The 27,639-nt window shown below is 52.0% G+C and overlaps 2 protein-coding genes and 1 long non-coding RNA gene across 9 annotated transcripts in view; all 3 read left to right on the forward strand.

The window, feature by feature from the left end:
• Positions 1-14,745, forward strand: part of CAMTA2 (calmodulin binding transcription activator 2) — a 59,796-nt gene extending 45,051 nt beyond the window's left edge. For 4 of the 7 annotated variants that reach the window (XM_083472483.1, XM_083472484.1, XM_083472482.1 and 1 more), the window contains exons 16-23: positions 1,549-1,904; positions 2,736-2,923; positions 4,889-5,129; positions 6,532-6,603; positions 6,812-6,832; positions 8,335-8,561; positions 11,852-11,926; positions 13,354-14,745. In XM_083472483.1, coding sequence (XP_083328609.1) covers positions 1,549-1,904; positions 2,736-2,923; positions 4,889-5,129; positions 6,532-6,603; positions 6,812-6,832; positions 8,335-8,561; positions 11,852-11,926; positions 13,354-13,420 — 1,247 coding nt within the window. In that variant the 3' untranslated portion in view covers positions 13,421-14,745. The remainder of the gene's footprint in view (positions 1-1,548; positions 1,905-2,735; positions 2,924-4,888; positions 5,130-6,531; positions 6,604-6,811; positions 6,833-8,334; positions 8,562-11,851; positions 11,927-13,353) is intronic. The other 3 variants (XM_083472486.1, XM_083472488.1, XM_083472487.1) reach the window with 3 other exon arrangements.
• Positions 14,746-19,868: 5,123 nt separating this feature from the next.
• Positions 19,869-22,022, forward strand: LOC310692254. The gene is made up of 3 exons (XR_014518683.1): positions 19,869-20,087; positions 20,659-20,720; positions 21,849-22,022. It is a non-coding gene; the product is annotated as an uncharacterized lncRNA (long non-coding RNA).
• A 1,604-nt stretch (positions 22,023-23,626) lies between these two features.
• SAP25 (Sin3A associated protein 25) lies at positions 23,627-27,639 on the forward strand. Its single transcript, XM_083472941.1, has 5 exons — positions 23,627-23,849; positions 24,324-24,451; positions 25,397-25,523; positions 26,182-26,282; positions 27,352-27,639. The coding sequence occupies exons 4-5, from the start codon at positions 26,232-26,234 to the stop codon at positions 27,586-27,588; spliced, it is 288 nt and encodes a 95-aa protein (XP_083329067.1). The 5' UTR covers positions 23,627-23,849; positions 24,324-24,451; positions 25,397-25,523; positions 26,182-26,231; the 3' UTR covers positions 27,589-27,639.

The raw sequence follows: 27,639 nt of genomic DNA on the forward strand, positions 1-27,639 counted from the left end.
AAAAAAGGCTTCTGCCACCTTAGGGGGGTTTTGGTTTAGGGTAGTGTTTCCCAAGGTGGGATGCGGGTGGCGCTGTGGGTTAAACCACAGAGCCTAGGGCTTGCCGATTGGAAGGTCGGCGGTTCGAATCCCCGCAATGACAGGGTGAGCTCCCGTTGCTCGGTCCCAGCTCCTGCCAACCTAGCAGTTCGAAAGCACGTCAAAGTGCCAGTAGATAAATAGGTACCACTCCAGCAGGAAGGTAAACGGCATTTCCGTGCGCTGCTCTGGTTCGCCAGAAGCGGCTTAGTCATGCTGGCCACATGACCTGGAAGCTGTATGCCGGCTCCCTCAGCCAATAAAGCGAGATGAGCACCATAACCCCAGAGTCGGCCACGACTGGACCAAACGGTCAGGGGTCCCTTTACCTTTAGTGTTTCCCAAACTTGGGGCTTCGGCTGTTTTTGGACTGTAATTCCCATCATCCCTAGCTAGCAAGACCGGTGGTCAGGGATGATGGGAGTTGCAGTCCCAAAACAGCCAGAGACCCAAGTTTGGGAAACACTGGTTTAAAGGGAAAGCAAATAAAGGGGGAACGCGACAGGGGATTTTAAAACATATGCCTGGCTTGGATGGAAAGAAGTTTTCTTCCCTCTCTCCCTTGGAAATCCAAGGGCAGCTGAATGTTGGGAGATAATATAGAAACCTAGAACTAGATAGTACATTGGCTCCCAGGACGTTTCCGAGCACAATTCAAAGTGTTGGTGCTGACCTTTCAAGCCCTAAACGGCCTCGGTCCAGTATATCTGAAGGAGCGTCTCCACCCCCATCGTTCTGCCTGGACACTGAGGTCCAGCGCCGAGGGCCTTCTGGCGGTTCCCTCACTGCGAGAAGCCAAGTTACAGGGAACCAGGCAGAGGGCCTTCTCGGTGGTGGCACCCGCCCTGTGGAACGCCCTCCCATCAGATGTCAAGGAAATAAACAACTTTCTGACTTTCAGAAGACATCTGAAGGCAGCCCTGTTCAGGGAAGTTTTTCATGTTTGATGTATTATTGTGCTTTTAATATTCTGCTGGGAGCCGCCCACAGAGGCTGGGGAAACCTAGCCGGATGGGTGGGGTATAAATCATAGATTATTATTATTATTTATAGTGTTGGACGGGAACCCGTGGGTCATGTAGTCCAACCCCCTACGATGCAGGGATTTGGGGGAAGATTTATTTGCTTTATTTCATCAAAGTTGCACCCTGTTTGATTTTATTTATTTTTTAAAATTACAATCCCTCAAGGCAGCTTATGAAAAAAGATGAAACCATAGAGCTATTGGGAAGAAAGAGGAAGAGCAGAAAGTGGGGGAAATGGCAGGCCCAATTCAGATTGAGACTCCCGTCTGTGGATCAGACCCAATGGGCCACGTGGTCCTCCGTGTTCCCACAGTAGCCAAGCAGTTGCCTCCGTGGGGAACCCAGCAAGCAGGATTCGAACACAAGAGCCGTCCTCTCTCTCTCTGTGGGGCCTGGGAGCCAGGATGGCGAGACCCTTCTCTCACGCCTCCCCTTCCTTCCGCAGGGCTGAGCACCGCCAGCGGGGTCTCGTCCCCCTCCGAGCTCTCCGAGGGCTCCGTCTCCATCACCTCGGCCTACTCCAGCGGATCGGCGCTGCGGGAATCCCCCGCCTACAGCCCCGAAGCGGAGGGCGCCATGGACGTCTGCCAGGCCCCGGTCCCCGAGAGCATCGCCGGCTGGTACCTGCGGGAGAGCCCCAGCCCGGCCCACGCCCTGCCCCACGCCGCCCCCTTCTTCATGGACTACGATGAGGTGGGGGCCCACGCGGGAGCCCCCGAACCAGACCTGGAGCCGGAGCTGCTGGGCTACGGCGAGAACGCTGAGAACGAGGAGTACCTGCCGGCCACGGACGTCCTGCAGGTGCACACCTTAAGACCGTAGAGCAGGAAGGGGGTTCCCCAAAGGTCCTCCAGTCCAACCCCACCCTGGCCACGCAGAAATCACAGCCGTCTAACCTCGGCTTTAAAAACCCCAACCTTCTGTTTATTAGTACGATGGTTATTTGGAGTCCACCGCCTTCTGTGGTCCTGAAATCATAGCATTGTCGGGTTGGAAGGGACCTCCAAAGGTCATCCAGTCCGACCCCGCCTGCGATACAGGAATTGCAGCCAAATGATTCCTAGCAGATGGCCATCCTGCTTTAAAAAAAAACCGTGAAGAAGGGTCATCCGTTCCGCCATTGAACAGTCAACTGTTCAGGGTCCTTGTCTCTTCTCGTCAGAGAGGCAGTGGTGGTGTAGTGGTTAGCGTCGGGCTAGGAGCTGGGTTCAAATCCTCCCCTCTGCCACGAAGCTCGCTGGGGTGACCTCGGGGGCCAACCGCTGCCTCTCTCGGCTGACCTCGCAGGGTTGTTGCGGGGATTCACTGAGGACTAGGGAGAGACCAGGGTTCGAATCTCCCCCTACACAACTCGGTGGCCGTGAATCTCACTGGGTGCGGCGCACTGCCTCTCTCAGGCTAACCTAGAATTGGGAGGGACTCCCAAAGTCATCTAGTCCAACCCCCGGCAGTGCAGGAATACGATCCTCGCAGGGTTGTTGTGGGGGGGGGGGACGAAATGAAGAAGGGGAAAATAATTCTCATGCCGCTTTGAGCTGCTTGGAGAAAATCGTGGGATAGGGATGCAGTAAATGTACCACAAAGGGGACCCTGGCGCCAACGGCCTCTTTCTCTTCTCCGGCCCCCGGCCAGGTGGACATGATCACTTTGGCCAAGCAGATCATCGAGGCGACGCCCGAGCGCATCAAGCAGGAAGACTTCAGCTCCTCCGAGGCGCCTCTCCGAGAGCGCCCGGGGAACCTGGGGCTGAACGAGACCATGACCTGGCTGGCCAGTTACCTGGAGAACGTGGACCAGCTGCCCAACTTCTCCCAGCGAAGGTAAGCGTCTCCCTTCCTCCTAGGCGGGTGGGCAGGGCGGGCTTCTCCTCTCCCCGGCATTGCAGACCCCCACCTTCAGGTGAGAAGTCAAAGAATCAGTGAATTGTGGAGTGGAGAGGGGCCCCCAGAGGTTCTGTAGTCCAACCCCTCAGTGCAGGGATTGCAGCTGAAGAATCCCTGGCCAATGGGCACCCAAGTTCCGTTTAAAAACCTCCAGCGAAGGAGAGCCCACCGCGTCCTTCCAAAGGAGTCCGTTCCCCTGTCAAACAGCTTTTACCGTCAGAAAGTCCTTCCTAGCATTTAGCTCTCATGCCCTCCAACTTTCCTCATTCAATTCTGTACATCACTGCTAAGCATTTCCTTCTGGGCAAGTGCAACGTTCATTAGAGGAAACACACAAAATGGCAGTACCTCAGGTTACAGCCGCTTCAGGTTGCGTCTTTCCAGGTTGCGGACTGCTGAAACCCAGACGTACCGGAACGGGTGACTTCCGAGTTTCGGCAGTTGCACATGCACAGAAGCGATAAATCGCACTTTGCACATGCGCAGAAGCACCAAATCACAACCCACACGTGCGCAGATATGGGTTGCGAATGTGCCTCCCGCACGGATCACGTTCGCAACCCGAGCGTCCACTGTATTTTAAACATCTTTGAATTCATGTACAGTGGTACCTCGGTTTCTGAACTTAATCCAGAAGTCCGTTCTTAAACTGAAACCATTCCTAAACCGAGGCGCACTTTCCCTAATGAGGCCTCCCGCCGCCGGTGCCCTTCCACCGTTCAGATTCTGTTCTTAGACTGAGGTAAAGTTTGCAAACCGGGACACTGCTTCTGGTTTTGCAAAGTTCATAAACCGAATAATTTGTAAACAGCTGTTCTTAAACCGAGGTGCCACTGTACTGTATTGCATTTTGAAAAAGAGAACCCTAAATCAATAAATACAACCAACCAGCAATGATGCTGATGTCCCTATTTTCATCTGAGGAATGTTGGAGGCTACAGAATCTCCTTGCTTTTGCCATTTGAAGCCATGAGTTCAAATCCTTCCCTCCTGAGCAGCAGAAAACAAGCTTGCTCCCTTTTCCATACGACAGGCCTTGAGATAAGTGAAGATGGCTCTCATATCTCCTCTCAGTCTCCTCTTTTCCTGGCTAAACATCCCCAACTCCTTCAACCATTCCTCATAAGGCTTGGTTCCCAGGCCCTTGATCATCTTGGTCTCCCTCCTCTGCGCCCCTTCCAGCTTGTCAACATCCTTCATAAATTGTGGCACCCAGAATTGGACACAGTATTCCAAATGTGGTAAAGGGACCCCTGACCATTAGGTCCAGTCGGGGCCGACTCTGGGGTTGCGGCGCTCATCTCGCCTTACTGGCCAAGGGAGCCGGCGTCCAGCTTCCGGGTCATGTGGCCAGCATGACTAAGCCGCTTCTGGCGAGCCAGAGCAGCGCACGGAAACGCCGTTTACCTTCCCACCAGAGCGGTACCTATTTATCTACTTTCACTTTGACGTGCTTTCAAACTGCTAGGTTGGCAGGAGCAGGGACTGAGCAACAGGAGCTCACCCCGTCATTGCGGGGATTTGAACCACTGACCTTCCGATCAGCAAGCCCTAGACTCTGTGGTTTAACCCACAGCGCCACCTGCTTCCTAAGGAATAGAGCAGAAGTATTACTTCCCTTGATCGGGACACTCACTTTCTGATGCAGCCTAGAACAGCACTCACCTTTTTTGCTGCTGCATCACACTATTGGCTCACGTTCAGACCCCCAGATCCTTTTTGCATGGGCTGCTGCTGAGCCAAGTGTCCCCCACCCTGTATTTGTGCCCTGGTTCTTCCGGGGTTCATTGCGTTCGTTTTGGCCCAGCTCTCCGGTCCATTCAGGTCCTCTGGAGTCCCGATTCTGCCTTCTTCGATCTCAGCTCGTTGCTCACCCTTCCCCCCCCCACATTTCTCTTCCAGGTCCCTGGCGTCCTCCCCCTCCGGCCACTCCTGCCTGAGCCCCCTGCCCTCCCCGCTGGGGGAGCTGTCCTTTGATCGCCTCCCCCCGCCACCCACGGCGGCCAGCTGGGCCGAGTTCCTCAACGCCTCCGCCAACGGGAAGATGGAGAGCGACTTTGCTTTGCTGACCTTGTCGGACCACGAGCAACGGGAGCTCTACGAGGCAGCCAAAATCATCCAGACCGCCTTCCGCAAATACAAGGTAGGTCTTGTCCAGGGAGGCGCTTTGGCGGACGGGGGCCTGCTTCCTTCTGGGTTTGCCGGTCAGTTTCCCTGCCCACCCCAACAAGGATGTAGCTACCCCTCTTGGAGACCGGGCACTGGGGCGAGCGGGTACGTGGTTCGCCTCCTACGCATTTCTTCTTCACAACAACCCCCAAGGCGGGCTAGGCTGAGAGATGGAGACTGCGAGCTTTGTGGCTGAGTGGGATTCGAACCCAGACCATAGGGCTTTCTTTATTGCAATTATTTGTATGGTTTTAATAGACTTTACACACACATACATACTGTAGTTTTAATTCTACGAATGTTAAATTGTTTTCTAATTCTTATTTTCCTATGTTTTAAGCTGTTCTCGTTTTAATCCATAAGCCGCTTTGAGTCCCCGCCAGGGTATGAATAAATATATAATAAAAGTAGTAATAATAATAGCCTGACACTCACTAACCGCTATACCACGCTGCCTCTTGTTCCTCTAGTGCAGTATTGGGTGGCTCTTGCAGAACAGCTCAGATTTCACAGTTGGAAAGTCTCTAGCCTGCAGCAAACAGTCATAGTCCAAGGCATTATTATTATTATTATTGTTATTATTATTATTATTATTATTATTATTATTATTATTATTATTATTTTAAAATTTGCATACCACCCTTCACTCGTAGATCTCAGGGCTGTTCACAGCATAAAAATGCAAGATAAAATACACAAATGACCAATAACCTCTCTCCCACAAACACATCTAAAAGACCAGAGAATGCTAATCAGAGAAAGGACTGACTATAGATTGTGTTTCTGGTTTCTTCCAGCATTAATTCATTTCGAGTTATAACCTCGTCAGCAAGTTTCCGATTAAAAATTCTGGATTCTTCTAGTGGGGACCAGATTTTTATATCATAATCAATACCTGATGAGGCTAGAATTGGGTCACCTTCAAAGGTAGCCCCACATAGAGCGCATAGCAGTAGTCCAAGCGGGAGATAACTAGAGCATGCACCACTCTGGCCAGACAGTCTGCAGGCAGGTAGGGTCTCACCCTGCGCACCAGATGGAGCTGGTAGACAGCTGCCCTGGACACAGAATTAACCAGGAAAGCCAGGAAGTCCATTAAAAAAAATGATTGAGGTGGAGAGAAGTGTGTTGGTTATGTCCCTGAGATTTACGAACTCCTCTTCTGCCTCCTTCCTCATAACCTGGAGGTTGTCACAGGCTGCCTCTCCCAGTGACAAAACTTGCTGGCGCCCCCTAATGTTGACCTCCAGGACTTCCACCCTACCTGTCCCAGCCTCTGCCTTCCCTTGTGCTCCTTCGAGGGGGTCTGCGTCGGGGGTCTCACCTGGCCTGCCTTTCTCTCTCTCCCCCCCCCCCGCCCCCTCGGTTTCTGGCAGGGTCGCCGGCTGAAGGAGCAGCAGGAGATGGCAGCCGCCGTCATCCAGCGGTGCTACCGGAAGTACAAGCAGGTAAGGCCCAGCCAGGAGGGAGAAGGTGGGGAGAGGTGTGGGATTGCTCCGAGGGAAATGGTAGAACCAAAGGGGACCCAGGGGTCATCTAGCCTGACCCACCGCTGGGCTCTTTTTCCCTAACCCTCGGGGGAAGTGGCCGCCCCACGCTAGCAGCCTGCCGCCCCACAAACTAACCTGCGCTTGTTATTTCTCTCTGTCTTGCAAGCTAACCTGGATTGCCCTGAAGGTAAAAGAGGAGAGGAGGGGGCCGTGTGTGTGTGTGTGTGTGTGTGTGTAGCAGGGGGGAGCTTGCCCCTGCTTTCAAGGGGAGGGGAATATCTGCCCTTGATTCCACTGGGGAGCCCAGCGAAACCTTTTCCTGACCTCTTGCAATTACCGTATTTTTCTCTTCGTAAGACGTACCTGGCCATAAAGTGCAGCTAGTTTTTAGAGGAGGAAAACAAGAAAAAAAATATTCTGAACGAAACAGTGGATGTATGGTTTTTGTGGTTCATGCTGTGGCCACAGGCGTGTGATCTGATGGTGAATTTGGGGTGACCCAATGCAAAAATCTTGAAGATCCATGTGGATCCGTGCTTTGTAACCACGTTTTTGCGCCACTGCAAAAACACGCCATTGGGTGCGTGATTTTTTTGCTGCAGGCTGTAGCCATGGACATGCTATGTGATCTGATGGTGAATTTGGGGTGACCCAATGCAAAAAATCCTGAAGATCCATGGGCTTTTACCTCCCCCCTTATCTCTCTCCCGATCCCACCGATCAGCTGTTTCCTTTCAACACTCCCTTCCCTCTTGCTTGCCTTAGTGTCTTTTCCTTAGCTGGAGCAGTTTTTTGCTCCTCCTTTTCTTCCAATTTCTCTCCTCATTGCTTTAGTCTCCCTGTTTCCCCCCTTTGCAAGTTTGCTGTCTTTGCCCCTCTCTCCCCGATCGGCAAACGATCAGCGGCTTCGTTTCAACACCCACTTCCCTCTTTCAAAAAAAAGAGAGCATGATCTGATTTTTGCCCCTGGGCAATTCGGCTCCAGAGACACGCATTTGATCCATAAGATGCACAGTCATTTCCCCTGACTTTTTAGGAAGAAAAAAGTGTGTCTTATGGAGCGAAAAATACGGTATATGCCACTCGTTCCTCCAAGGGGCACCTGTGGTTCTTGTCCCTCCCCCCTCCTCATTTAATCCACACAACAACCCTGCGGGGTGGGCTAGGCCTAGAGATAGTTCCTGGCCCAAGGTCGCCCCATGGCCTAATGGGGATTCGAACCCGGGTCTCCCGAGTCCTCATCTGACAGCTGCAGGCAGTTTGGGGGGGGATGGACGGCCTTGCTAAACCCAGGAGAAGCACCCAGGGAGAAGCTCCTCTCCACGGTTCGTAGAGGGGGACGGGCAGAGCGGTTTGTGCTTGATTCTTGAGCGGCAGGGACCCCCAAAGGACATCTAGTCCAACCCCCTGCAATGCGAGAATCCCTGACGGGCGGCCACCCGACCTCTATTAGAAACCTCGAAGCAAGTTACTCCCTTGTGGGCTCAATTCCATGTGGATGGATCCTGGGACCATAGAGTTGTAAGGGACCCCCAAAGGTCATCTAGCCCAACCCGCTCTAATGGTTGAAAAGGTGCTGATGTGGTTGGTTGGTGGGGAGGTTGGTGGGTTCCCTGGGGCCTTTGGGGGTGTCAATTTGGAGACGGGGCTCCCTGAATAACCGCTTCCTGCTTCCCTCCCTCCGGTCAGTACGCTCTGTATAAGAAGATGACTCAAGCGGCCATCTTGATCCAGAGCAAGTTCCGCAGCTACTACGAGCAGAAGAAGTTCCAGCAGAGCCGCCGCGCCGCGGTCCTGATCCAGCAGTACTACCGCAGCTACAAGGAGTACGAGAAGCTGAAGCAGGGGAGGCGGGCATCTGCCGCCATGCAACAGAAGATCAAGTGGGTGCCCGGACGCCTGGGTCCCCCAGAAAGGTGGGCAGTGGTGGAGGGGGGGATCCGGGAGAGAGCGCCCGCGTTGGCTGACTCCGTTCAAAAGATCAGTGTCGTTTGTGTAACGTCTGTAGCGACAAATCCCTGAAGAGAACCGGGTTTCCCGCTTCGCAAGGAATGAGAAAGGGCTCCCGCACTTGGTGGGGGTGTCTTAAATTCCAAAAATTTTTAGCTGGGGGCCTGTCCGCTGTCCCTCAGACCTTGTGGGGGCCGCGCTATATTTTGGTGGGAAAATATGAACGAATTCACAAATAACCCAGAGATGCATTTTAAATAAAAGCACACATTCTACTTATGTAAAAACACGCTGATTCCCGGACCATCTGGGGGCCGGATTTAGAAGGCGATTGGGCCGGATCCGACCCCCGGGCCTTAGTTTGCCTACCCCTGGTCTACTGCATTACTATGAACAGTGCTTTTGTTTCTTAAAAAATGTTTAGGGGGTCCTCTCATTTTCCTACTCATATTGAAATACTGCTCCTCAATGAGGACAAACGTAGATTCACAAAATGTTTAGGGGTATGTGTCCCCCCAGGAAAAACCCACTGACTATGCACAAGGCAGTTTACGAGCCGAAGAAACAACAAAACACGCAGCAAAGGCCGTGCGCCTTATAGCAATCTGATCCAATACAGTACAGTGGTACCTCTGGATGCGAACTGGATCCGTTCTGAAGCCCCATTTGCATCCAGAAGCGAACGCAACCTGTGTCCGCAGGTCGCAATTCGCCGCTTCTGCGCATGCGTGTGACGCCATTTTGACCACCTGTGCATGCGCGAGCGGCGAAACCTGGAAGTAAGGCGCTCCGTTACTTCTGAGTCGCCGCAGCGTGGAACCCGAAAATACTTATCCCAAATCTACTTCAACCCGAGGTATGACTGTACCAAAAAGCCATAAAAACATACATTTAGAAGAAACAGCTGGCATATCCAATAAAGTAATGCACAATAATCCATTAGAATATAATAGCCCACAACAAAATTTACTCTCGGAATATCTGCAAATAATAATCGGACAGAATCTCACTCTTAGCAATTGCAATAATAATCAATTGCTAAACTCTTTTTATTCTGCTGGCACCTGTCTGTCTCTGGCGGCGATGTGCACCTTATAATCAGTCAAAATAACAGCGAGTCACAATGCATAAAAAATCACAGTCTGTAGAAAAGCATTTAAAAGCCTCAAATTGAGAAATATCCTTAGAGGCACTTGCTGGGCTGAACTTGCCCACGGCTGGGGGGCCCCTATCCCCCTCCAGCAGCTGGGATCCAGAAGCATTTCAGCCTTGGAGGCCAAAAGGCCCTGATAGCCCTCTCCTCCTCCTCCTTGTATATATCCCATCCGCTTTTGATTTGGCGGCCCTGGCTGCTTCCAGTGGGAGAGAGTTCCGCAGTTGAACCCTGCGCTGCTGCGGGAAAAAGGACTTTCTCTCCTCCTTACCGAGTCTTCCAGCATCAGGAAGGAAGGCGGGCCCACCGCAGCCCACCCCCCTGAACACCTGCCGAGGCAAAGCCCTGGCGTGGCCCCCACCTGACCGCTCACAGCCCCAGCATCCTTGCCGCAGCCGGCCTCTCTCTGGCTGGCTCCCTGCCAGGACCGAGTGCGATATTATCCGTCCCAGCTGAGGCCGAGTAGTAATTTTAGACTAGGTCATTCCTCTCCTTCCCTCTGGGCTTGACCGCGCAGCCTTTTTTCCGATGCTCTCTAGGGACTGGAAACTTGGCTAGTCTTCTGCCTTTTGGGGGAAGACCAAACCGCCCCTTCTCTGAGCCTGGGGAGATGAATGGCTCATGACTGCCCTTTCCTGCCAGCTGACCGAAGGCCAAGCAGGGGGATCTGTCCTAGTCTTACGTTTCTGTTTTATTTATTTGTTTGTTTGTTTGTTTGTTTATCTTGCTGGTAGTTTGTTTGTTTTCAATTTGTACCCTGCCCTTAATATTTCCCGCCCCGCCCCCTGCAAACACATTTTAAAGGCCATAGAATGTTAATCTGCCCAATGGCCTGGTTGTAGAGAAACGTTTCGTATAATAATAATAATAATAATAATAATAATAAAATTTTATTTATACCCCGCCCTTCCCGGTTCAGAAAACCGGGCTCAGGGTGGCTAACAACAAATTTAAAACACTTAATTGATGCACCAAAAACCCAGCATAAAATAACAATGAATTCAGAATTCAAAAATCAATTTAGGGGGGAAATCCATCCAATAAACATTAGATTATCACCAGGGCTAGCTGGCTGAATTGGTCCTACTTGGGCTAGCGAGGAGCCCAGGGGAGAATTAGCTGTGGGGTCTCAGAGCGGGGAATCTTCATAAAAAGCGGAGAGGGAGGGATGGAAGGGAAATAAGAGATCAGGCTGGATTCAAATTAAAGGCCAGGCGGAATAGCTCTGTCTTACAGGCCCTGCGGAAGGAGGTTAAATCCTGCAGGGCCCTGGTCTCCTGGGACAGAGCATTCCACCAGGTTGGAGCCACCACTGAGAAGGCCCTGGCCCTGGTGGAGGATAATCTGACTTCCTTAGGGCCCTCTAAACTATGATTACTCATGGACCTTAAGGTCCTCTGCGGGGGCAGACCAGGAGAGGCGGTCCCGTAAATACGAGGGCCCATTGTGCCACCTAAAGATATGTAAGGAAGGCGCTAGGCGGGCCTCCCTGGGGAGGGTGTCCGTCCTACAAATGGAGAGCCACGAAAAAAAGGCCCCGTTCTGGACCCTCTGGACCTCTCGCGAAGGGGACAGACAAAGAAAGGTATCGGGGGATGATTGCAGGATCCGATGGGTCAGTTCATACGGGGAAAGGAAAGTTTCACTACTGCTTAGCCAGAATCTCCTTTGATTTCATTTCTCGCTCCCTCTTCCATGGGAAAGCCCTTTAGATATTTGAAGAGGGCTACCATATCTCCTCTCAAGTCATACCCACCTCCTCCTTCAACCGTTCCTCATCAGGCTTGGTTTCCAGACCCTTGATCATCTCGGTCGCCTGCTCCACCTTTGTCAATCTCTTTCTTCAACTGGGGTGCCCAGAACTGGACACAGGACTCCTGGTGGGGCCTGGCCGAGGCAGAAGAGAGCAGTAAGATGATCACAGAGTGTGTTAATCGCCTTCGCTTTTGTTGCTGCTGCATCACACGGTGGGCTCACGTTCAGCCTGGGGTCCAGGGAGACAGCTGGGTCCCTTTGCGCTGTTGCCGAGTACATGTTCGCTCCCTTGAACCCAGCACCCCTCCCAACACACGGCTCTCTCTTTCTCTCCCCCCCCCCCAACAGAGGAACGTTCCTAACCAAGAAGCAAGACCAGGCAGCTCGGAAGATTATGAGGTTCCTGCGGCGTTGCAGACACAGGTAAGGTCGAAGGAAGGGAGCAGAGGCAGGATTAGGTGGCTTAAAAGTCTTTGGCTGGACTGTCCTGGTCTTCTTTAAAAACAGTACAGTGGTGCCCCGCAAGACGAACGCCTCGCGAGACGAAAAACTCGCAAAACGAAAGGTTTTTTCATTTTCGAGTTGCCTCGCAAGACGAATTTCCCTATGGGCTTGCTTCGCAAAACGAAGCTTGCCCCGCAAGCTCCGGGGATAGCGCAGCGCGTCTTCCCCGCTGTCCCCGGACCTCTTTTGAAGCAAGGGGCGGCAGGGAGAAGCGATCTTCTCCCCGCAGCCCCTTGCTTCAAAAGAGGGGACAGAGCGGCGCTTCCCCTCTGTCCCCGGACGGTCTCCATAGGAACGCATTGATTGATTTTCAATGCATTCCTATGGGAAACCGTGCTTCGCAAGACGAAAAACTCGCAAGAAGAAAAAACTTGCGGAACGAATTAATTTCGTCTTGCGAGGCACCACTGTAGTAGTAATTATTATTTTTTTCAGCATTATACAAGATAGCTGCAAAATGCAGTGTTGTCAAACAGGATCTGGTGGCGATAGGCATTCGTCCTGTTTGCAGAGTAGGCGAGAGAAGGCTGCTGCCACTTTGAGGCTGCCCCACTAATAATAATAATAATAATAATAATAATAATAATTTTAATAATTTATTATCTGTACCCCGCCCATCTGGCTGGGTCTCCCCAGCCACTCTGGGCGGCTTCCAACAAAGATTAAAAATACATTAAAATGTCACACATTAAAAGCTTCCCTAAACAGGGCTGCCTTCAGATGTCTTCCAAAAGTTTGGTAGTTGTTGTTCTCTTTGACATCTGGTGGGAGGGAGTTCCACAGGGCGGGCGCCACCACCGAGAAGGCCCTCTGCCTGGTTCCCTGTAGCTTTGCTTCTCGCAGTGTGCGAATAGAATAGAATTATAGGTGAACTGGACTCCTTGGCAGGCTTTGAATAAACAAACACAAATGTATTATTGGTAACATATAGACAGATAATTTAAGGATCTTTACAATTTAATAATATGCGGAGAATAGCATGTGCTGAAAAACCAGAGAGAGGAGCTGAGGGAAGTCTGGGCTGGGATGGGAGGGTGGGTTTTTCTTGGGGAGGGGGGGAATGAGGATAATATGTTTTTGATAAATTGTTATGCTGAAATTCTTAATAAAAATTATTTTTTAAAAAAGAATAGAATAATACAAATGTATTTCATAATTTCCCAAGTTGCTAAGGGCTTTATAGACTAACAGCGGCACCTCGAACTCGGCCCTGAAGCAAATTGGCCGCCAGAGCTGAATAAGCCGCATGGGAAGAATGGCAGAGTCGGAAGGGAACCCCAGGGGTCATCTAGCCCAACCCGCTGCGGAGGAACGCTTCTCACGCTTGCCCCTGTCTCTCCTTGCAGGATGAAGGAGCTCAAGCAGCGAGAGGAGCTGGAGGGGCCCTCACAGAAGCGGGGCCTGGCCACTTAGCCCCCCACCCGCCCTGAGCCCGGCGGCCCGAGAAGGAGAGTCTTAAGCCCAGGCGAAGATGGAGCTGGGGCAGGACTGTGCAATAGAGACTGGCTGAGTGGGGGGGACAAACTCCGTCTCCCTCCCTCCTCCCTCCCCCCCCCAGGGTGGTGGGTGCAGAGGGCGCCCTGCAGTGCCTCCCCCCCCGCCCTCCCACGCTTCGCCTTACATCGGTGCCAAGTCTTCACCCCGCTTCCCTCCCTCCTTTTACCCCCATGTGTGGGGCAGGGGCAGAGTAGCCGAAGTTTGGTTTGGGGGGGCAGGCAGCTGCCCCCTCCTCCTCCAAGCCCCGAATGTGCAGGCCTTGCTGCATTCTGCCTCCCCTCGAGCCAGGCCACTGGGCACCCACTCGGCTCAGTACTGCGTGCACTGGCCGGCAGCATCACCTCCAGGGTTTCAGGCAGCCCTGCTTGGCGCTGCCGGGATTGGACCCGGGACCTTCTGCAGGCGAGGCAAGGTGCTGCTGCGGCGGCCCTCCTCCAAGTCACTGACCATTGGTCCATCCAGCCTACACTGACCGGCAGCAGCAGCAACAGCTCTGGGGGATTTCAGGCTCCGGCACTCGGGAGATGCTGCCAGCGTCCTTCTGCATGCCTACTCTGCCAACGAGCCACGAGGGCACTTCCCGTTGGCCCAGCTAGTATTGCCTGCACGGACTGGCAGCAACAGCGGCTCTCCCGCAAGCCAGAGAGGGGATCCCACCCAGCCCTTCCTGGAGGTGCTGTTGGGGATTGAACCTTCTGCATGCCAAGCAAGTGTCCTGCTCACTCAGCTCCGGTGCCCCTTATTGAAGAAGCCCCCCCTTCCTGCTCTCACCCCCCTCCTCTCTCCCGCAATGCACTTTTGAATCCCTACCCTCAAAAAAAGCCGGCCCAATTTCCCCTGTGTACATCTTCCTTCTTCACAAGTGTACATATCTAGCCTGTCCGGGGATGAGCTGCTGGATCTCACGGGGTCCCTCTCTCCCTCCCTCCCCAAGCTCCCTCACCCTCTATCTCCACCCCCTCCCACCTTAGCCTCCCCTCCTGTAAATATTTGTAACATATGGACAAAAGAAGAAAAAAAGCTATACTGCAGAATCTATTTAAAATGTGAAGGCATCTTTGCTTCCGGGGGGGGGGGAGGGAGTTGCATGGGTTTTAATTTCGGAGCCACGCCCACCGTCGTCGTGTATTTAAGCCCCGCCCACCCTACCGCTTCCCCCCCTTTCCATCTGTCATTTCTACAGTTTTTTGCATGAGTTTTCATTTGTTTGTACAAATTTACATTAAACCGCCAAAAAAAATTTTAAAAATTGCGTGAGTGTAATTAATTGGAAATGCTGCCCCATACGAGGATCGAACCCGTTACCCTGGTGTTATCTGCACCAAGCCATCTGGGGTGAAAAGGAGCTTGTCCCACAGCAATGTGGGGCTTGGTTTATTACGCTCAGGGGCACAGCTCTGCCTATTTTCAGCACCGGGGTTGCAAATCGGACCTTCCAGCGCTGCCTCTGAGCATGTGCCGAGTGAGTTTTCGTGACTGCGGAATCGCAAAATTGGAAGGGACCCCCCCCCACGCAGTGCAGGAATCACAGCTGTGATATTTTGGGGTTTTCTTTATTTGCACACACACAGGCTGAGCACCTGGCCAGGTAGCAACAAGGGGAGTCACCTTTCTTGTTGTTGAGTCATTTAGTCGTGTCCGCCTCTTTGTGACCCCTGGACCAGAGCATGCCAGGCCCTCCTGTCTTCCACTGCCTCCCGCAGTTTGGTCAAACTCATGCTGGTAGCTTCGAGAACACTGTCCCACCATCTCGTCCTCCATCATCCCCTTCTCCTTGCACCCTCCATCTTTCCCAACATCAGGGTCTTTTCCAGGGAGTCTTCTCTTCTCATAAGGTGGCCAAAGTCTTGGAGCCTCAGCTTCAGGATCTGTCCTTCCAGTGAGCACTCAGGGCTGGTTTCCTTCAGAATGGAGAGGTTGGATCTTCTTGCAGTCCATGGGACTCTCAAGAGTCTCCTCCAGCTCCAGAATTCAAAAGCATCAATTCTTTGGCGATCAGCCTTCTTGATGGTCCAGCTCTCACTTCCATACATCACTACTGGGGAAACCAGAGCTTTAACTGTACGGACCTTTCGGCAACGTCACCTTTCTTGGCGATCCACAAAAGGCAAGCCCTCACCTCTCAGCTGCAAAGATCCTGCCAATGCAAATCCTGAATCTTTTGACCTTAAAGATCCACTGAGATCTCTGAGAGGTCATTGAGCCCATCCCAGTCTCATTACAGCCTCATTCATTCACACAATGTTATCATCCCGCAAAAGGGAAATGAGCCTATAGGCGCCTGCCCTGTGGGGCAGGGACAAAAACTCTGCAGGGGAGGGTTAGGGTTAGTGCAGGAGTGCCAACTTGGCCCCACGGCTGTGGGTGTCCCAGGGCCGTGGGTGCCATGCAGCGTGCAAGGCCGTGGCACCGAAATCTGCGCGTGCTCAGCCCCTTCATAGGGAGTTTTGTGGGTGTTCGCCTGCTCTCGCAGTGACCCCCAAGGGAACCCCAAATTGCAAGGGCCCAGAAACGACAGCAGCAACTCTCCCTCCTGGTTTATTCCTAGGTTTGCAGAAGCATAGCTGCTTCCGACAGAGGAAGACGGAGGGGAAAAAATATTGCTTTTTTGGGAGTAAGGCTAGAACTAGAACTGTAGGGTCATCGCGTCGAACCCTCTGGAATGCAGGAAGCCCGTGAATCCCAATGAAGTTGCATGTTGGGCAGAGAAAATAAAAGGTAAAAAGTTAAATCTCGCCCTGACCTGGCCACAGTGATCCACCCCACGGTCACCTCCAGGCTTGACTACTGTAACTCGCTCTATGCGGGGCTGCCCTTGAAGCTGACCCAGAAACTCCAGCGGGTGCAGAATGCCACAGAGAGACTCCTTACGGGGTCCTTGCAGCGGGATCACATTCACCCGGTGCTTTTCCAGCTGCACTGGCTCCTGGTGGAGTACAGGGTCAGGTTTAAGGTGCTGGTTTTCACCTTTAAAGCCCTATACGGCCTAGAACCCTCGTACGTACGGGATCGCCTCTCCCGGTATGCCCTGCGGGGAGGACTTTAAGGTCCACAAATGACAACACCTTGGAGGTCCCAGGTCACAAGGTGGTTAGATTGGTCTCAACTAGGGCCAGCGCCTTTTCAGTACTGGTCCCGACGTGGTGGAACGCTCTGTTTCATGAGACCAGGGCCCTGCGGGACTTGACATCTTTCCGCAGGGCCTGCAAGACAGAGCTGTTCCGCCTGGCCTTTGGTTTGGACTCAGTCTGACCATTATGTTTCCCTCCCCTTATGGCTTTGACTTTTAAAATGAGGCTGCATTTTAAATTGCCTTTTAACCTGTATTTTAAATTGTTATTTTCTTCTTTTTCTTATTATGTTTTTACTGAAATTTTATTGGTGTTAGCCGCCCTGAGCCTGGTTCTGGCCGGGGAGAGCAGGTATAAATAAAATTTATTGTTATTCTATATTATTAAATGACCCCTGGACAGTTAAGTCCAGTCAAAGGCGACTATGTCCGGTGTTTGTTCACAGACAGCTTTCTGGGTCATGTGGCCAGCAGGACTAAACCGCTTCTGGTGCAACGGGACACCGTGACGGAAACCAGAGCACATTGAAACGCCATTTGCCTTCCCGCCACAGTGGTACCTATTTATCTACTTGCACTTTGACGTGCTTTTGAACTGCTAGGTGGGCAGGAGCAGGGACTGAGCAACGGGAGCTCACCCCGTTGCGGGGATTCGAACTGCCGACCTTCTGATTGGCAAGCCCAAAAGCCCCCTTTGGCCTGATCCAGCTGCCAGGCTCTTCTGATCTTCTTAGGTAGAACACAGGTGTTGAGACTAGTAGAATTTGTCTAATCCTCTTTTAAAGCCAACCGTCGGGGGTCCGGGATTCCGTTCACAACTTGGAGGGAGTGTCTTCCACAGATCATATCTCTAAAATAGAAACAGCTAAAACATGGGAGGGGGGAAGCAATAATTAAAAATAATCATAATTTAACACTAGTACGCAATCTACTAAAACGTACAGGTGCAATTAACACAGCCCAGCCTTCCACTGAAAGCCAGGAGGGAGCCAGTCGGGTTTCTCTAGGGAAAGAGATCCAACGTTTGCTGGAGCAACCACCACAAAGAAGGCCCTGCTTTGTTTGTCCCCACCAAGTGGGCTTGGGAGGGTGGCAGGACTGAGGGAAGGCCTTGAATAACATCAAAATTATTAAGGAGACGGTGCGTGTAGCTTTTTGCAAGTTTCAGCCTGGCTGCAAAAGCACAGCAGACACTCTGGGGGAATCTGCCCTGTGTTGTGTCCTTCTCCCAATTAACCTCCATCTCCAGAGGTGGCCAGCGGCAGCACCAGGTGGCCTCCCCTGTGATGTCATCCCAGAGCCGCCCTAGGCCTCAGGTTTGGGTCTGAGATGCTCCTGACCTGGCAACCGTAATCCAGTTGTTGTTGTTTAGTCGTTGAGTTGTGTCCGCCTCTTCGTGACCCCCTGGACCAGAGCACGCCAGGCACTCCTGTCTTCCACTGCCTCCCGCAGTTTGGTCAAACTCATGCTGGTAGTTTTGAGAACACTGTCCCACCATCTCGTCCTCTGTCGTCCCCTTCTCCTTGTGCTCTACATCTTCCCCAACATCAGGGTCTTTTCCAGGGAGTCTTCTCTTCTCATGAGGTGGCCAAAGTCTTGGAGCCTCAGCTTCAGGATCTGTCCTTCCAGGGAGCACTCAGGTCTGATTTCCTTCAGAATGGACAGGTTTGATCTTCTTGCAGTCCATGGGACTCTCAAGAGTCTCCTCCAGCAACATAATTCAAAAGCATCCATTCTTTGGCCATCAGCCTTCTTGATGGTCCAGCTCTCACTTCCATACATCACTACTGGGGAAACCAGAGCTTTAACTGTACGGATCTTTGTTGGCAAGGTGATGTCTCTGCTTTTTAAAGACCAGGGCTTGCATCTGGATGGTCTCTAGATACCTTCAGGAGGAAGGTGCGATAGAACTGTAGAATAGGAAGGGGCCCAACTCCCTGCAAGGCAGGAATATTTTGCCCAACATGGGGTTTGAACCCACAACTCTGAGATTAAGAGTTTCATATCCCAGCTCATGGTCATGGGAGATGTTCCAGACCCCTGCTGGCCTTTCAGACCAGGTGAAAATGAGAGAGAGAGAGAAGCGAAGACCATGACATGATCCCCCGCCCCTAAGGCAGAGCGGGTTGGGCTAGATGACCCTTGGGGTCCCTTCTGACTCCGCAATCTGATGATTCTATGTTCTGATAGTCTCCTTCAGTTTGCTGCAGCCTCCAAAACCAGGCACCCCCAAACTCGGCCCTCCAGATGTTTTGGGACTACAACTCCCATCATCCCTGACCACTGGTCCTGTTAGCTAGGGATGATGGGAGTTGTAGTCCTAAAAACATCTGGAGGGCTGAGTTTGGGGGTGCCTGCTCCAAACCTTCTCACTTTGCAAAAACATCTAAGGATAATCCCCAGAGTTTTCTGGGGGGTGTTATTCCCTTGTGATTGCAGTCCTTTGAAGGGCGTGAGACTTGAGTTTTGTCACCTCCTTGACAAATGGGGAATAATCACTGGAGACCAGACCTTTCCCCCCCAACCCTGCACCCCTGGGGAGCAATTAAAGATGACCTGGTCTCTTTCCAGACTATACTCTCCGATTACTACAGAGCTAAGCCCTTTTGAACCCAGATGAATTCATTTTCCTTTATTCAATTTAATTCACAACCCTTCGTCAAAAGAGCAACAGACCACAAATATCAGCACAGCACATAATGTCTATACAAAACCGAAGCAGTTATGGCTTCTGAGTACACACACCTCGGAGGCCGTGATGGTCAGGATGCAGAGAATCGTTTTATTTCTTAAAAGAAAGGAAGAAAAAGCTAATGTGAAGAATATTCCTGTATTTTTAAAGCAGACACGGTAGCCGGGAGGACCTTTCGTTTCCTGAAAATAAATGTAAAGAACAAGTCTCCAGTCCATCATGCCATGCGGATACCCTCTGAGGAGCCAGATTCATAGAAAGACAGGGTTGTGGAGTTGTAAGGGGCTCCCCACGGTCATCTAGTCCAACCCTCTGCAATGCAGCGTTTGGGTTTGAACCCGCAACCTTGAGATAGCAGAGTTTCCTGTCCTGCCAACGTGTTTAGCATTTGAAATACACAAATAATATAATTGAGCTCTGGGGCAGTGGCGTAGCGTGGGTTGTCAGCACCCGGGGCAAGGCAAGTAATTTGCGCCCCCTAACCCGTGGATTTGCGCCCCCTAACCCTAACCCCCAGATGTTGCGCCCGGTGCGGCCGGCCCCCCCTGCACCCCCCACGCTACGCCACTGCTCTGGGGTGTTGTGGGGGAGAGAGGGAGACAGAGAAAGGGACTTCCCACCCCACCCACTTTGGAGGAGGATTTTAAAGCCAGGCTGGGTGTCTGCAAAAGTGCTGCAGCAGAAGGAGAAATTTGCTCCCAGAGCCGGGCCCAGCTGAGTCCACTCTGCTCCTAATGAGGCCCTTGTGCAGAGAATGATTTAAAAATTGAGAAGGATCTCAGCTGCGGAAGGAAGAAGGAGAACCTGGAAGTGGGAGAGGTGTGAGTTGGAGAAGTTGGTCAAAGGGGGGGGGGCTTCAACTTTTGCGCAAGCAGTGCCTCCATTTCTCTCGAATTATTATTATTATTATTATTTCAGAGGCTCTTTGCGATTTTAAGGTGTTTTTCTTAGAAAACAATGCATTCCTTACTCTCTTTTAATGACCCCCTCTCCCCCTAATGGAAAGGGCCTGTTATTTTGAGAATACACTATAGGCTTAAATATTTATCCCATTGAATAATTCCAGAAATACCTTTCTTTTGCAACAGAAGGGGTGCTTTAATGCTTTCGATTCTGAGTACCTTAGAAATATCCCGTCCTACAGATGTGGTGTCCCCAAGGTGGGGGTGGTGGTCTTGGCCTGCCGCCCTGCTCTTCCGGGCCCCCTCCCCAAATTACCAACGTCAGGTTAGAGAAGCCCCCAGCTCTGGTCAAGACAAGCTGCGCAGCGCCTATTGAGGTCGCATCCTGCTTCTAGGATTCAGGCGGAGGGGAATTTGTTCGCACCCACATTTTATTTTTGTTTTATGGATGCATTTATTGAATTTTCACACCCCACCTTTCTCTCCGCAGGGCTCTCGGTCACCCGCCTGCTTCTCCCCACCTCCTCAATTCCCCCACGACAACGTTGTGAGGTAGGTTAGGTTGAGAAGCAAGGAGGGCGCCCCCAAATTCACATCCGGTGGGTTTTATGGCTGAGTTGGGGATTCAAACTCAGACCCCCACACACCCCGCATGTTTAAATATCTAGATATCTTCTTGTGATCACCACCAGCATCCTAGGGATAGCTCTTTTCAAGTAGAGCATGAGACTCTCAATCCTTAAGGCTGTGGGTTCGAGTCTCACCTAGGGGGAAAATAGACTTGCATTGCAGGGGGGTTGGGCTGGGTGACCCTTGGCTGGGGGGGGGCCGTCCCGTCCAACTCTGCAATTCTGTGATCACTGATTTATTAGCTGCCTTCTCAACCCGATTGACAGGTGAGATGGTTTTTAAAAACAACCCCACCCCAAATGACAAATCTGTTAAGAAACAGGTCTATATAATATTTAGAAAGAGGGAGAATCTTTGCAAGGAATGAAGTTTTGCTTGTGGGCAGCTGCGATTCTCACCCCCAAAGGGCTTGCGATTTTAATTTTGTTTTCCTGGAGAATTGAGCAACCCCTGGCCCGCCCCCCCCTTGCAAGCTAGGAGCATAGCAAGTAGCAGGATCAAGCCCCAGGGCACCCACCCACCCAAGCGCAGGATTAATCCTGCCCTAAATGTCCCTCTTCCTCTGGGATTGAAAACACAAAGAGGGATTATTTGGTACCCAGAAGAAGGAGTTAAGTCCTCTTTCACGCCAGGAATGAGATTACCTCTCCAAGTAGCTGTGGATGATGCCCCCTGGCAAAAAGGGCAGCTCAGGTGGGCAGGGGCTCCCCCCCCCGCCCCCCACTCCTCCTATATAGGGTGCTCCCTTGACCACCTGATGGAAGTCCTTTCCTCCCAGGCAAAGAGAGGAGGTGGGTCTTTTTTTTTGGAGGCTGGCTGAGGTCCACAAATCTGCCCCCTTCTCAGTCTGGGACTATCCAAGCCTTGCAAAAATAAGGGGGGTCTCTGTACCACCCTGGAGGGGGGCAGCTTGGCTCCTGGTTCGCACCCCACCTCCCTGCCCCCAGCAAGTGGGGCCATTGCCAATGTCTCCTGGCAGAGAAAAGACCCAACAGGTTTTCATTTTCTGCTGCCCTCCAAGCGAGGACTTTTCCTTTCCTCCTTTTGCAGGTTTTGCAAGAGATGTTTGACGACTCGGACCCCCGGCATGAGCTCTGGGAGACGGAAGATGAAGATGATGAAGATGATGAAGAGGAGGAAGAAGAAGAGGAGGAGGAGGAGGAGGAGGGAGATAGTGACTCCAGCTCAGACGGCAGCAGCGAGGATTCCCGCGCCGAAGAAACCCAGGAGGAACAGTGAGTGAGGCTTTGGGGCCTGCGGAATATAAGACTTCTTGGATTCTGTTGTTTGGGGTTTGTAGTCTCTCTGGGGCAGAGACTGCAGAGAGGGCCTGGCATTCCCCAGGTGTTGAATTAATAGGCCATCGCCAGAGTGAGCTTTTTGGAAAACAGAGTTGTTTGGGAATCATAAGCGGAGCGCAGCTGTAAGACAATACAATTTTATCTCCCCCTACAAAACACAGCATTTATTATTATTATTATTATTATTATTATTTGCCCGCCACGTTGAACCCTGAAGGGTCCTGGCTGCGAATTGCGCATAACTGGAGTCACATTCCTAATTATTCATTACATCCAGTGCTTTTTTCTTCTTTTTAAAAAAACCTGTTTAGGTGTACTCTCATATTGACTCGAGAAAATCGCTATTTTATAGTTCAAACTGGGGGAAATAAATACAGTAAATGGACAAAAGTACAAAGATTCACAAAATGTTTAAGGGGTACGCGTACCCCTTCGTCTCCCCAGAAAAAAAACACTGGTTACATTTATAAACCGACCCCATTTCCCTCCCTTTCCTCAGGAATTTGAAGCCTCCTTTCTCCAGGGCCATAGTCCTCATTTAATTCCCGACATCCCTGTGAGGTAGGGCAGGTTTGTGGCCTAGTGGGGAGATTTGAACCCCGGTCTCCCCAACGTCCTTACCCCGCGCTCTAACCACTAGGCCACTCACTGGTGTTGCGGCTTCATGTAAAAAAACAACAACAGGCTTTTTAATATCCCTTTATTTTAAAATTGTGTGTTGTTTTTTAAATTTGCACCAGGCCTTTTGAAGGGGTGCCCTGTTCCGTTACCCCAAACCCAGCATGGCATAGTGGTTAGGGTCCGGGATGTGGGAGAGACCCGGGTTCGAATCACTTGAGGGGCCAGTCACCACCTTCCTCACAGGGTTGTTGTGAGGATAATAAATAATAATAATAATAAATTTTTATTTATACCCCGCCCTTCCCGGTTCAGAAAACCGGGCTCAGGGTGGCTAACAGCAAATTTAAAACACTTAATTGATGCAACAAAAAACCCAGTATAAAATGTGAATAACAATAAATTCAGAATTCAGAATCAATTTAGGGGGGAAATCCATCCAATAAACATTAGATGATCACCAGGGCCAGCTGGCTGAATTGGTCCTATTTGGGCCAGCGAAGAGACCAGGGGAGAATTAGTTGGAGGATCCCAGAGCGGGGAATCTTCATAAAAAGGGAAGGAAGGGGAATAAAAGATCAGGCTAAGTTCAAATTGAAAGCCAGGTGGAATAGCTCTGCCTTACAGGCCCTGCAGAAGGAGGTTAAATCCCGCAGGGCCCTGGTCTCCTGGGACAGAGCATTCCACCAGGTCGGAGCCACCACTGAGAAGGCCCTGGCTGTGGGGGAGGATAGTCTGACTTCCTTAGGGACCTCTAAACTATAATTATTCATGCACCTTAAGTAAACGATGGAGGGAAAGAACCATGTCAGCTCATGGCTCTATAAATGGGATAGATAGATAATTGATTTGGGCTTATAGTCATTTAACAGAGCAATTCCTCAACATGCCAAAAAGGTTCAGGGTTTTATTGTGTGTGAACGGCCTTTTCTGGCGAGAACGCCAAGGCCGTGAGGGAGACGGAGGGCAGTGCCCCTTCCTCTTTCCAAGAACTGGACCCCACCTGCCCAAAATTTCCACAGGGGTCAGGATCCAGCCTCTGGCTTCCAGCCAAAAGTGCGCCACCCGGGATCCCACCACTGCCGCCGACGCCTTTTCGCCCCATACGCCTTGCAGGAGCGGCGTTCGCCAGGTGAGTCCGGGGGGGGGGGCTTCAGATGACGGGCAGAAACCGCTGCACTTGCTTCAGAGGTTTTTTAATCCTGTGGGCTGGCAGCTGTAGCGCAGCCCTGGGCAACCTCCTGCCCTCCAGATGTTGCCACCGAAAAAAAACATCTGCACGGTGCCAGGTTCATCGAGTCCTAGAATTGTAGGGCTCTCTTTACAGTGGAGGTGGGCAGAGTCTGCTTTGCAGCCATCCAGGTCGGTGCCCATCGCTGCACCTTGTGGCAGGGAGTTCCACAGTTTGATGAATAACTTTCTTTTATCCGAATCGTCAGCCTCATCAAGTTCTGGTGTTAGGAGGAGGAGCAAAGCTTTTCTCTTCCCATTCTCCCCATGTCATGTGTGATTTCGGACGTTTCCGTCCCGTAGCTTCTCTTGTCTTTCCTGAAACTTAACTTTTTGACATGCCTGTCACTTTTATTTCTTGAACGGGCGTTTTTAGGGCTCAGGAGCAGCTGCAGGGTGGACCTCAAACCTTGGGGCAGAGAGACCCCGCCTTGGGAAACCCCCCTCTCCCACTGGGTGCAGGATACAAGAGCCGTCTGCATAACAAATTGGCATGCACAACAGGTGCGTTTCGGGATGGGGTGAGGCTTCAGTCCCGGGGGGGGGGCTCTTGCTATTTCTTTAGAGGCGGGGGGCTCTCAACCTGCCCCCCAAAATCCTCTGCACATGCTCAAACACCCTCTCTCTCTTACGCTAGGGCCGAACGGCTTTGGAGGCCTCTCGGCTCTGCGCCTGCCTTGTCCACGCAACGTAGAATGGCACCTAAAGGGGGAACCTAAAGGGTCCTCTAGACCAACCCCCTGCAACTAATATAAATCGCTGCAAACGTTTTACTGGGAGGCGTCGTTATACCTGCCCCCTGGGCTGATTTTCTGTCTTTTATTTTCCAGTGGTGTATAATTGCATATATCGGCCTGCCTTTGACCTGGCGCCCCACAGCTGTTGCAAACTACAACTCCCAACAGCCCCTTAAGGGCAGCCCAGCTCTATGATGGGGGATCTCGTGGGTGCCCAGCTGTGCTGGTTGGCAGGGTGTGGGCACCGGGTCTCAAAACATCTGGAGGGCCGCAGTTTTTTTACCTATCCTCTGCTAAATACCTCTTCGATGGCAGATTGGTCTGCTTTGTGATGAATCCCGAATAAAAGGCAATTTTTGTCCAAAGGTCTTGTGGATCGTATCCCTTGCCTCCCTTCATTGCTTATAGCTCATAATCACGCCCATAGCTGCCGGATTTTCACAGAATCGTAGAATCGGGACTCCCAAAGGTCATCCAGCCTGGCCCTCTGCAATGCAGGAGTCACAGCTAAAGAATCCCTGGCAGGTGGTCGTTCATCCTCTGCTTGAAAACCTCCAACGAAGGAGAGTCCACTTTCCAAGGTTGTAGAGTTGGGAAGGGACCACCAGAGGTCATCTAGTCCAACCCGCTGCCAGGGCTTGGGGCGTTGAACGTGGCTGTATGTATGTAGTTGGGGGTCACACTCATCTCTGCTTGATGTCTTTCCCGGCAGGCGTCCAGCTTCCGCTCCCGGACACTCTCCCACCCTTCTTTCCAGTCGTTCTACACCGCTGTCTCCACCTGCAGGTGCTCCTCTCCAGCTGCAGCTGCCTCGCCCTCAGAACTCGAACCCAGAGCCAGTAAGCAGCACAGGGAAGACAGAGGGGAGTCTGCTCTCTCTGTGGGCTAAAGGATGGAGGGCTCCCCTATGAGGAAAGATTGCAGCGTGGAGGGGGGGGCGGATTTTTAGTGTTTGCAAAACGACGCCTGACATATGGGGGAAACTAAAACTCCCTCGTAAAACTAGAACTCAACGGACTTCCAGGGAAGTCGAAAGTTGGAAGATTCAGCACAGATGAAAGAAAGTCCTTCTGTTGCACAGTTAATCTGTGGAACTCCCTGCCACAGGAGCCAGGGATTTGCCACCGACCCAGATGGCTTCAAAAGGGGACTTTCGATGGGTGCTAGTCCGATGGGCCATTGCCCTGCTCTTATGTTGGACTACAACACCCATATTGCACCTAGCCAGCAAGGATCAGCGGACACAGGCGATGGGAGCTGTAGTCCCACAATATCCGGCGACTTGAGGTTGGAGCAGACTGCTCTGTTCGGAGTCCTTCAACCTTGCATCCCCAGATGTTGAACAGACAACAACTCCCATCCTCCAGAGTCAGCTGAGTCCAGTTGTCGTGGATGATGGGAGTTGTAGTCCAACGACTTCTGGGGACAATTCCCACCAGATCCGGCGTCGGCTGATCTCACCTTCTGACCTCGTGTCTCCCCTTTCTCCCCTTGAAGCGCCTCTCCCCGCCACGGACTGCAGCGGTTTCTTCTACACCGACCCAACGATGCCACCAGGACATCGGATCTACAACTGCCTTTCTGTCTCCACCCAGGAAGTAAGTGAGCTTTGAAAAATTACGTGTTTCAATGTAAGAATTCATGGAGGGTGTGGGAAACCTTTAGGAACAAGAATCGTGTGTGAGTGTCTGGAGGCGGTTGGAGGATGGATGGCGGCTAACGGATTGAGGTTGAATCCTGACAAGACAGAAGGACTGTTTTTGGGGGACAGGGGGTGGGCTGGTGTGGAGGACTCCCTGGTCCTGAATAGGGTAACTGTGCCCCTGAAGGACCAGGTGCGCAGCCTGGGAGTCATTGTGGACTCACAGCTGTCCATGGAGGCGCAGGTTCTGTATCCAGGGCAGCTGTCTACCAGCTCCATCTGATACGCAGGATGAGACCCTTCCTGCCCGCGGACTGTCTCGCCAGAGTGGTGCATGCTCTAGTTATCTCCCACTTGGACTACTGCAATGCGCTCTATGTGGGGCTGCCTTTGAAGGTGACCCAGAAACTACAACTAATCCAAAATGTGGCAGCCAGACTGGTGACTGGGAGCAGCCACCAAGACCACATAACACCGGTTCTGAGAGATCTGCATTGGCTCCCAGGACGTTTCCGAGCACAATTCAGAGTGTTGGTGCTGACCTTGAAAGCCCTAACAGGCCTCGGTCGAGTATACCTGAAGGAGCGTCTCCACCTCCATCGTTCTACCCGGACACTGCGGTCCAGCGCCGAGGGCCTTCTGGCGGTTCCCTCCCTGCGAGAAGCCAAGTTACAGGGAACCAGGCAGAGGGCCTTCTCGGTGGTGGCACCCGCCCTGTGGAACGCCCTCCCACCAGATGTCAAAGAGAACAACAACTACCAGACTTTTAGAAGACATCTGAAGGCAGCCCTGTTTAGGGAAGCTTTTGATGTTTGATGTATTACAGTATTTTAATATTTTGTTGGAGGTTGCCCAGAGTGGCTGGGGAGGCCCAGCCAGATGGGCGGGGTATAAATAATAAGGTAGTGAGTTCCACTAGTTAAAACTCACATTATTATTATTTTTTTAGCCTTTGTGGTGCAGGGAGTTCCTTAGAGTGGCTATGCTTGCTCCTCACCTGTTTGCCTTCCTCCCTTTTCCTTCAGGTCCTCCGCAGCCTGTCGCTGGAGACCCCGCCGCCCATCATGTCCGTCCGCCCAGCTTCCCCGCCTCGCAGGGCCGGCGCCCGCACCCAGTGGCTCTCTGAGCTGGAGTGCAAGGCGGTCTCCGCTCTCATGGAGCTCCCAGACAGCACCACCCAGGATGGGTGCCTGCCCTCCCCTTGCTTGCCAGGAGAAAAGGAGGGGCTCAGGGAAATGGAGACCTCAGACATGCTGCCATAGCGCTGCAACGAGGTTCTCGCAGCGCTGCAGGTGTGAAAGGGAGATTCCTGC

The sequence above is a fragment of the Podarcis liolepis genome (assembly GCF_965112155.1).
Source record: "Podarcis liolepis genome assembly, chromosome: 13".
NCBI lineage: Eukaryota > Metazoa > Chordata > Lepidosauria > Squamata > Lacertidae > Podarcis > Podarcis liolepis.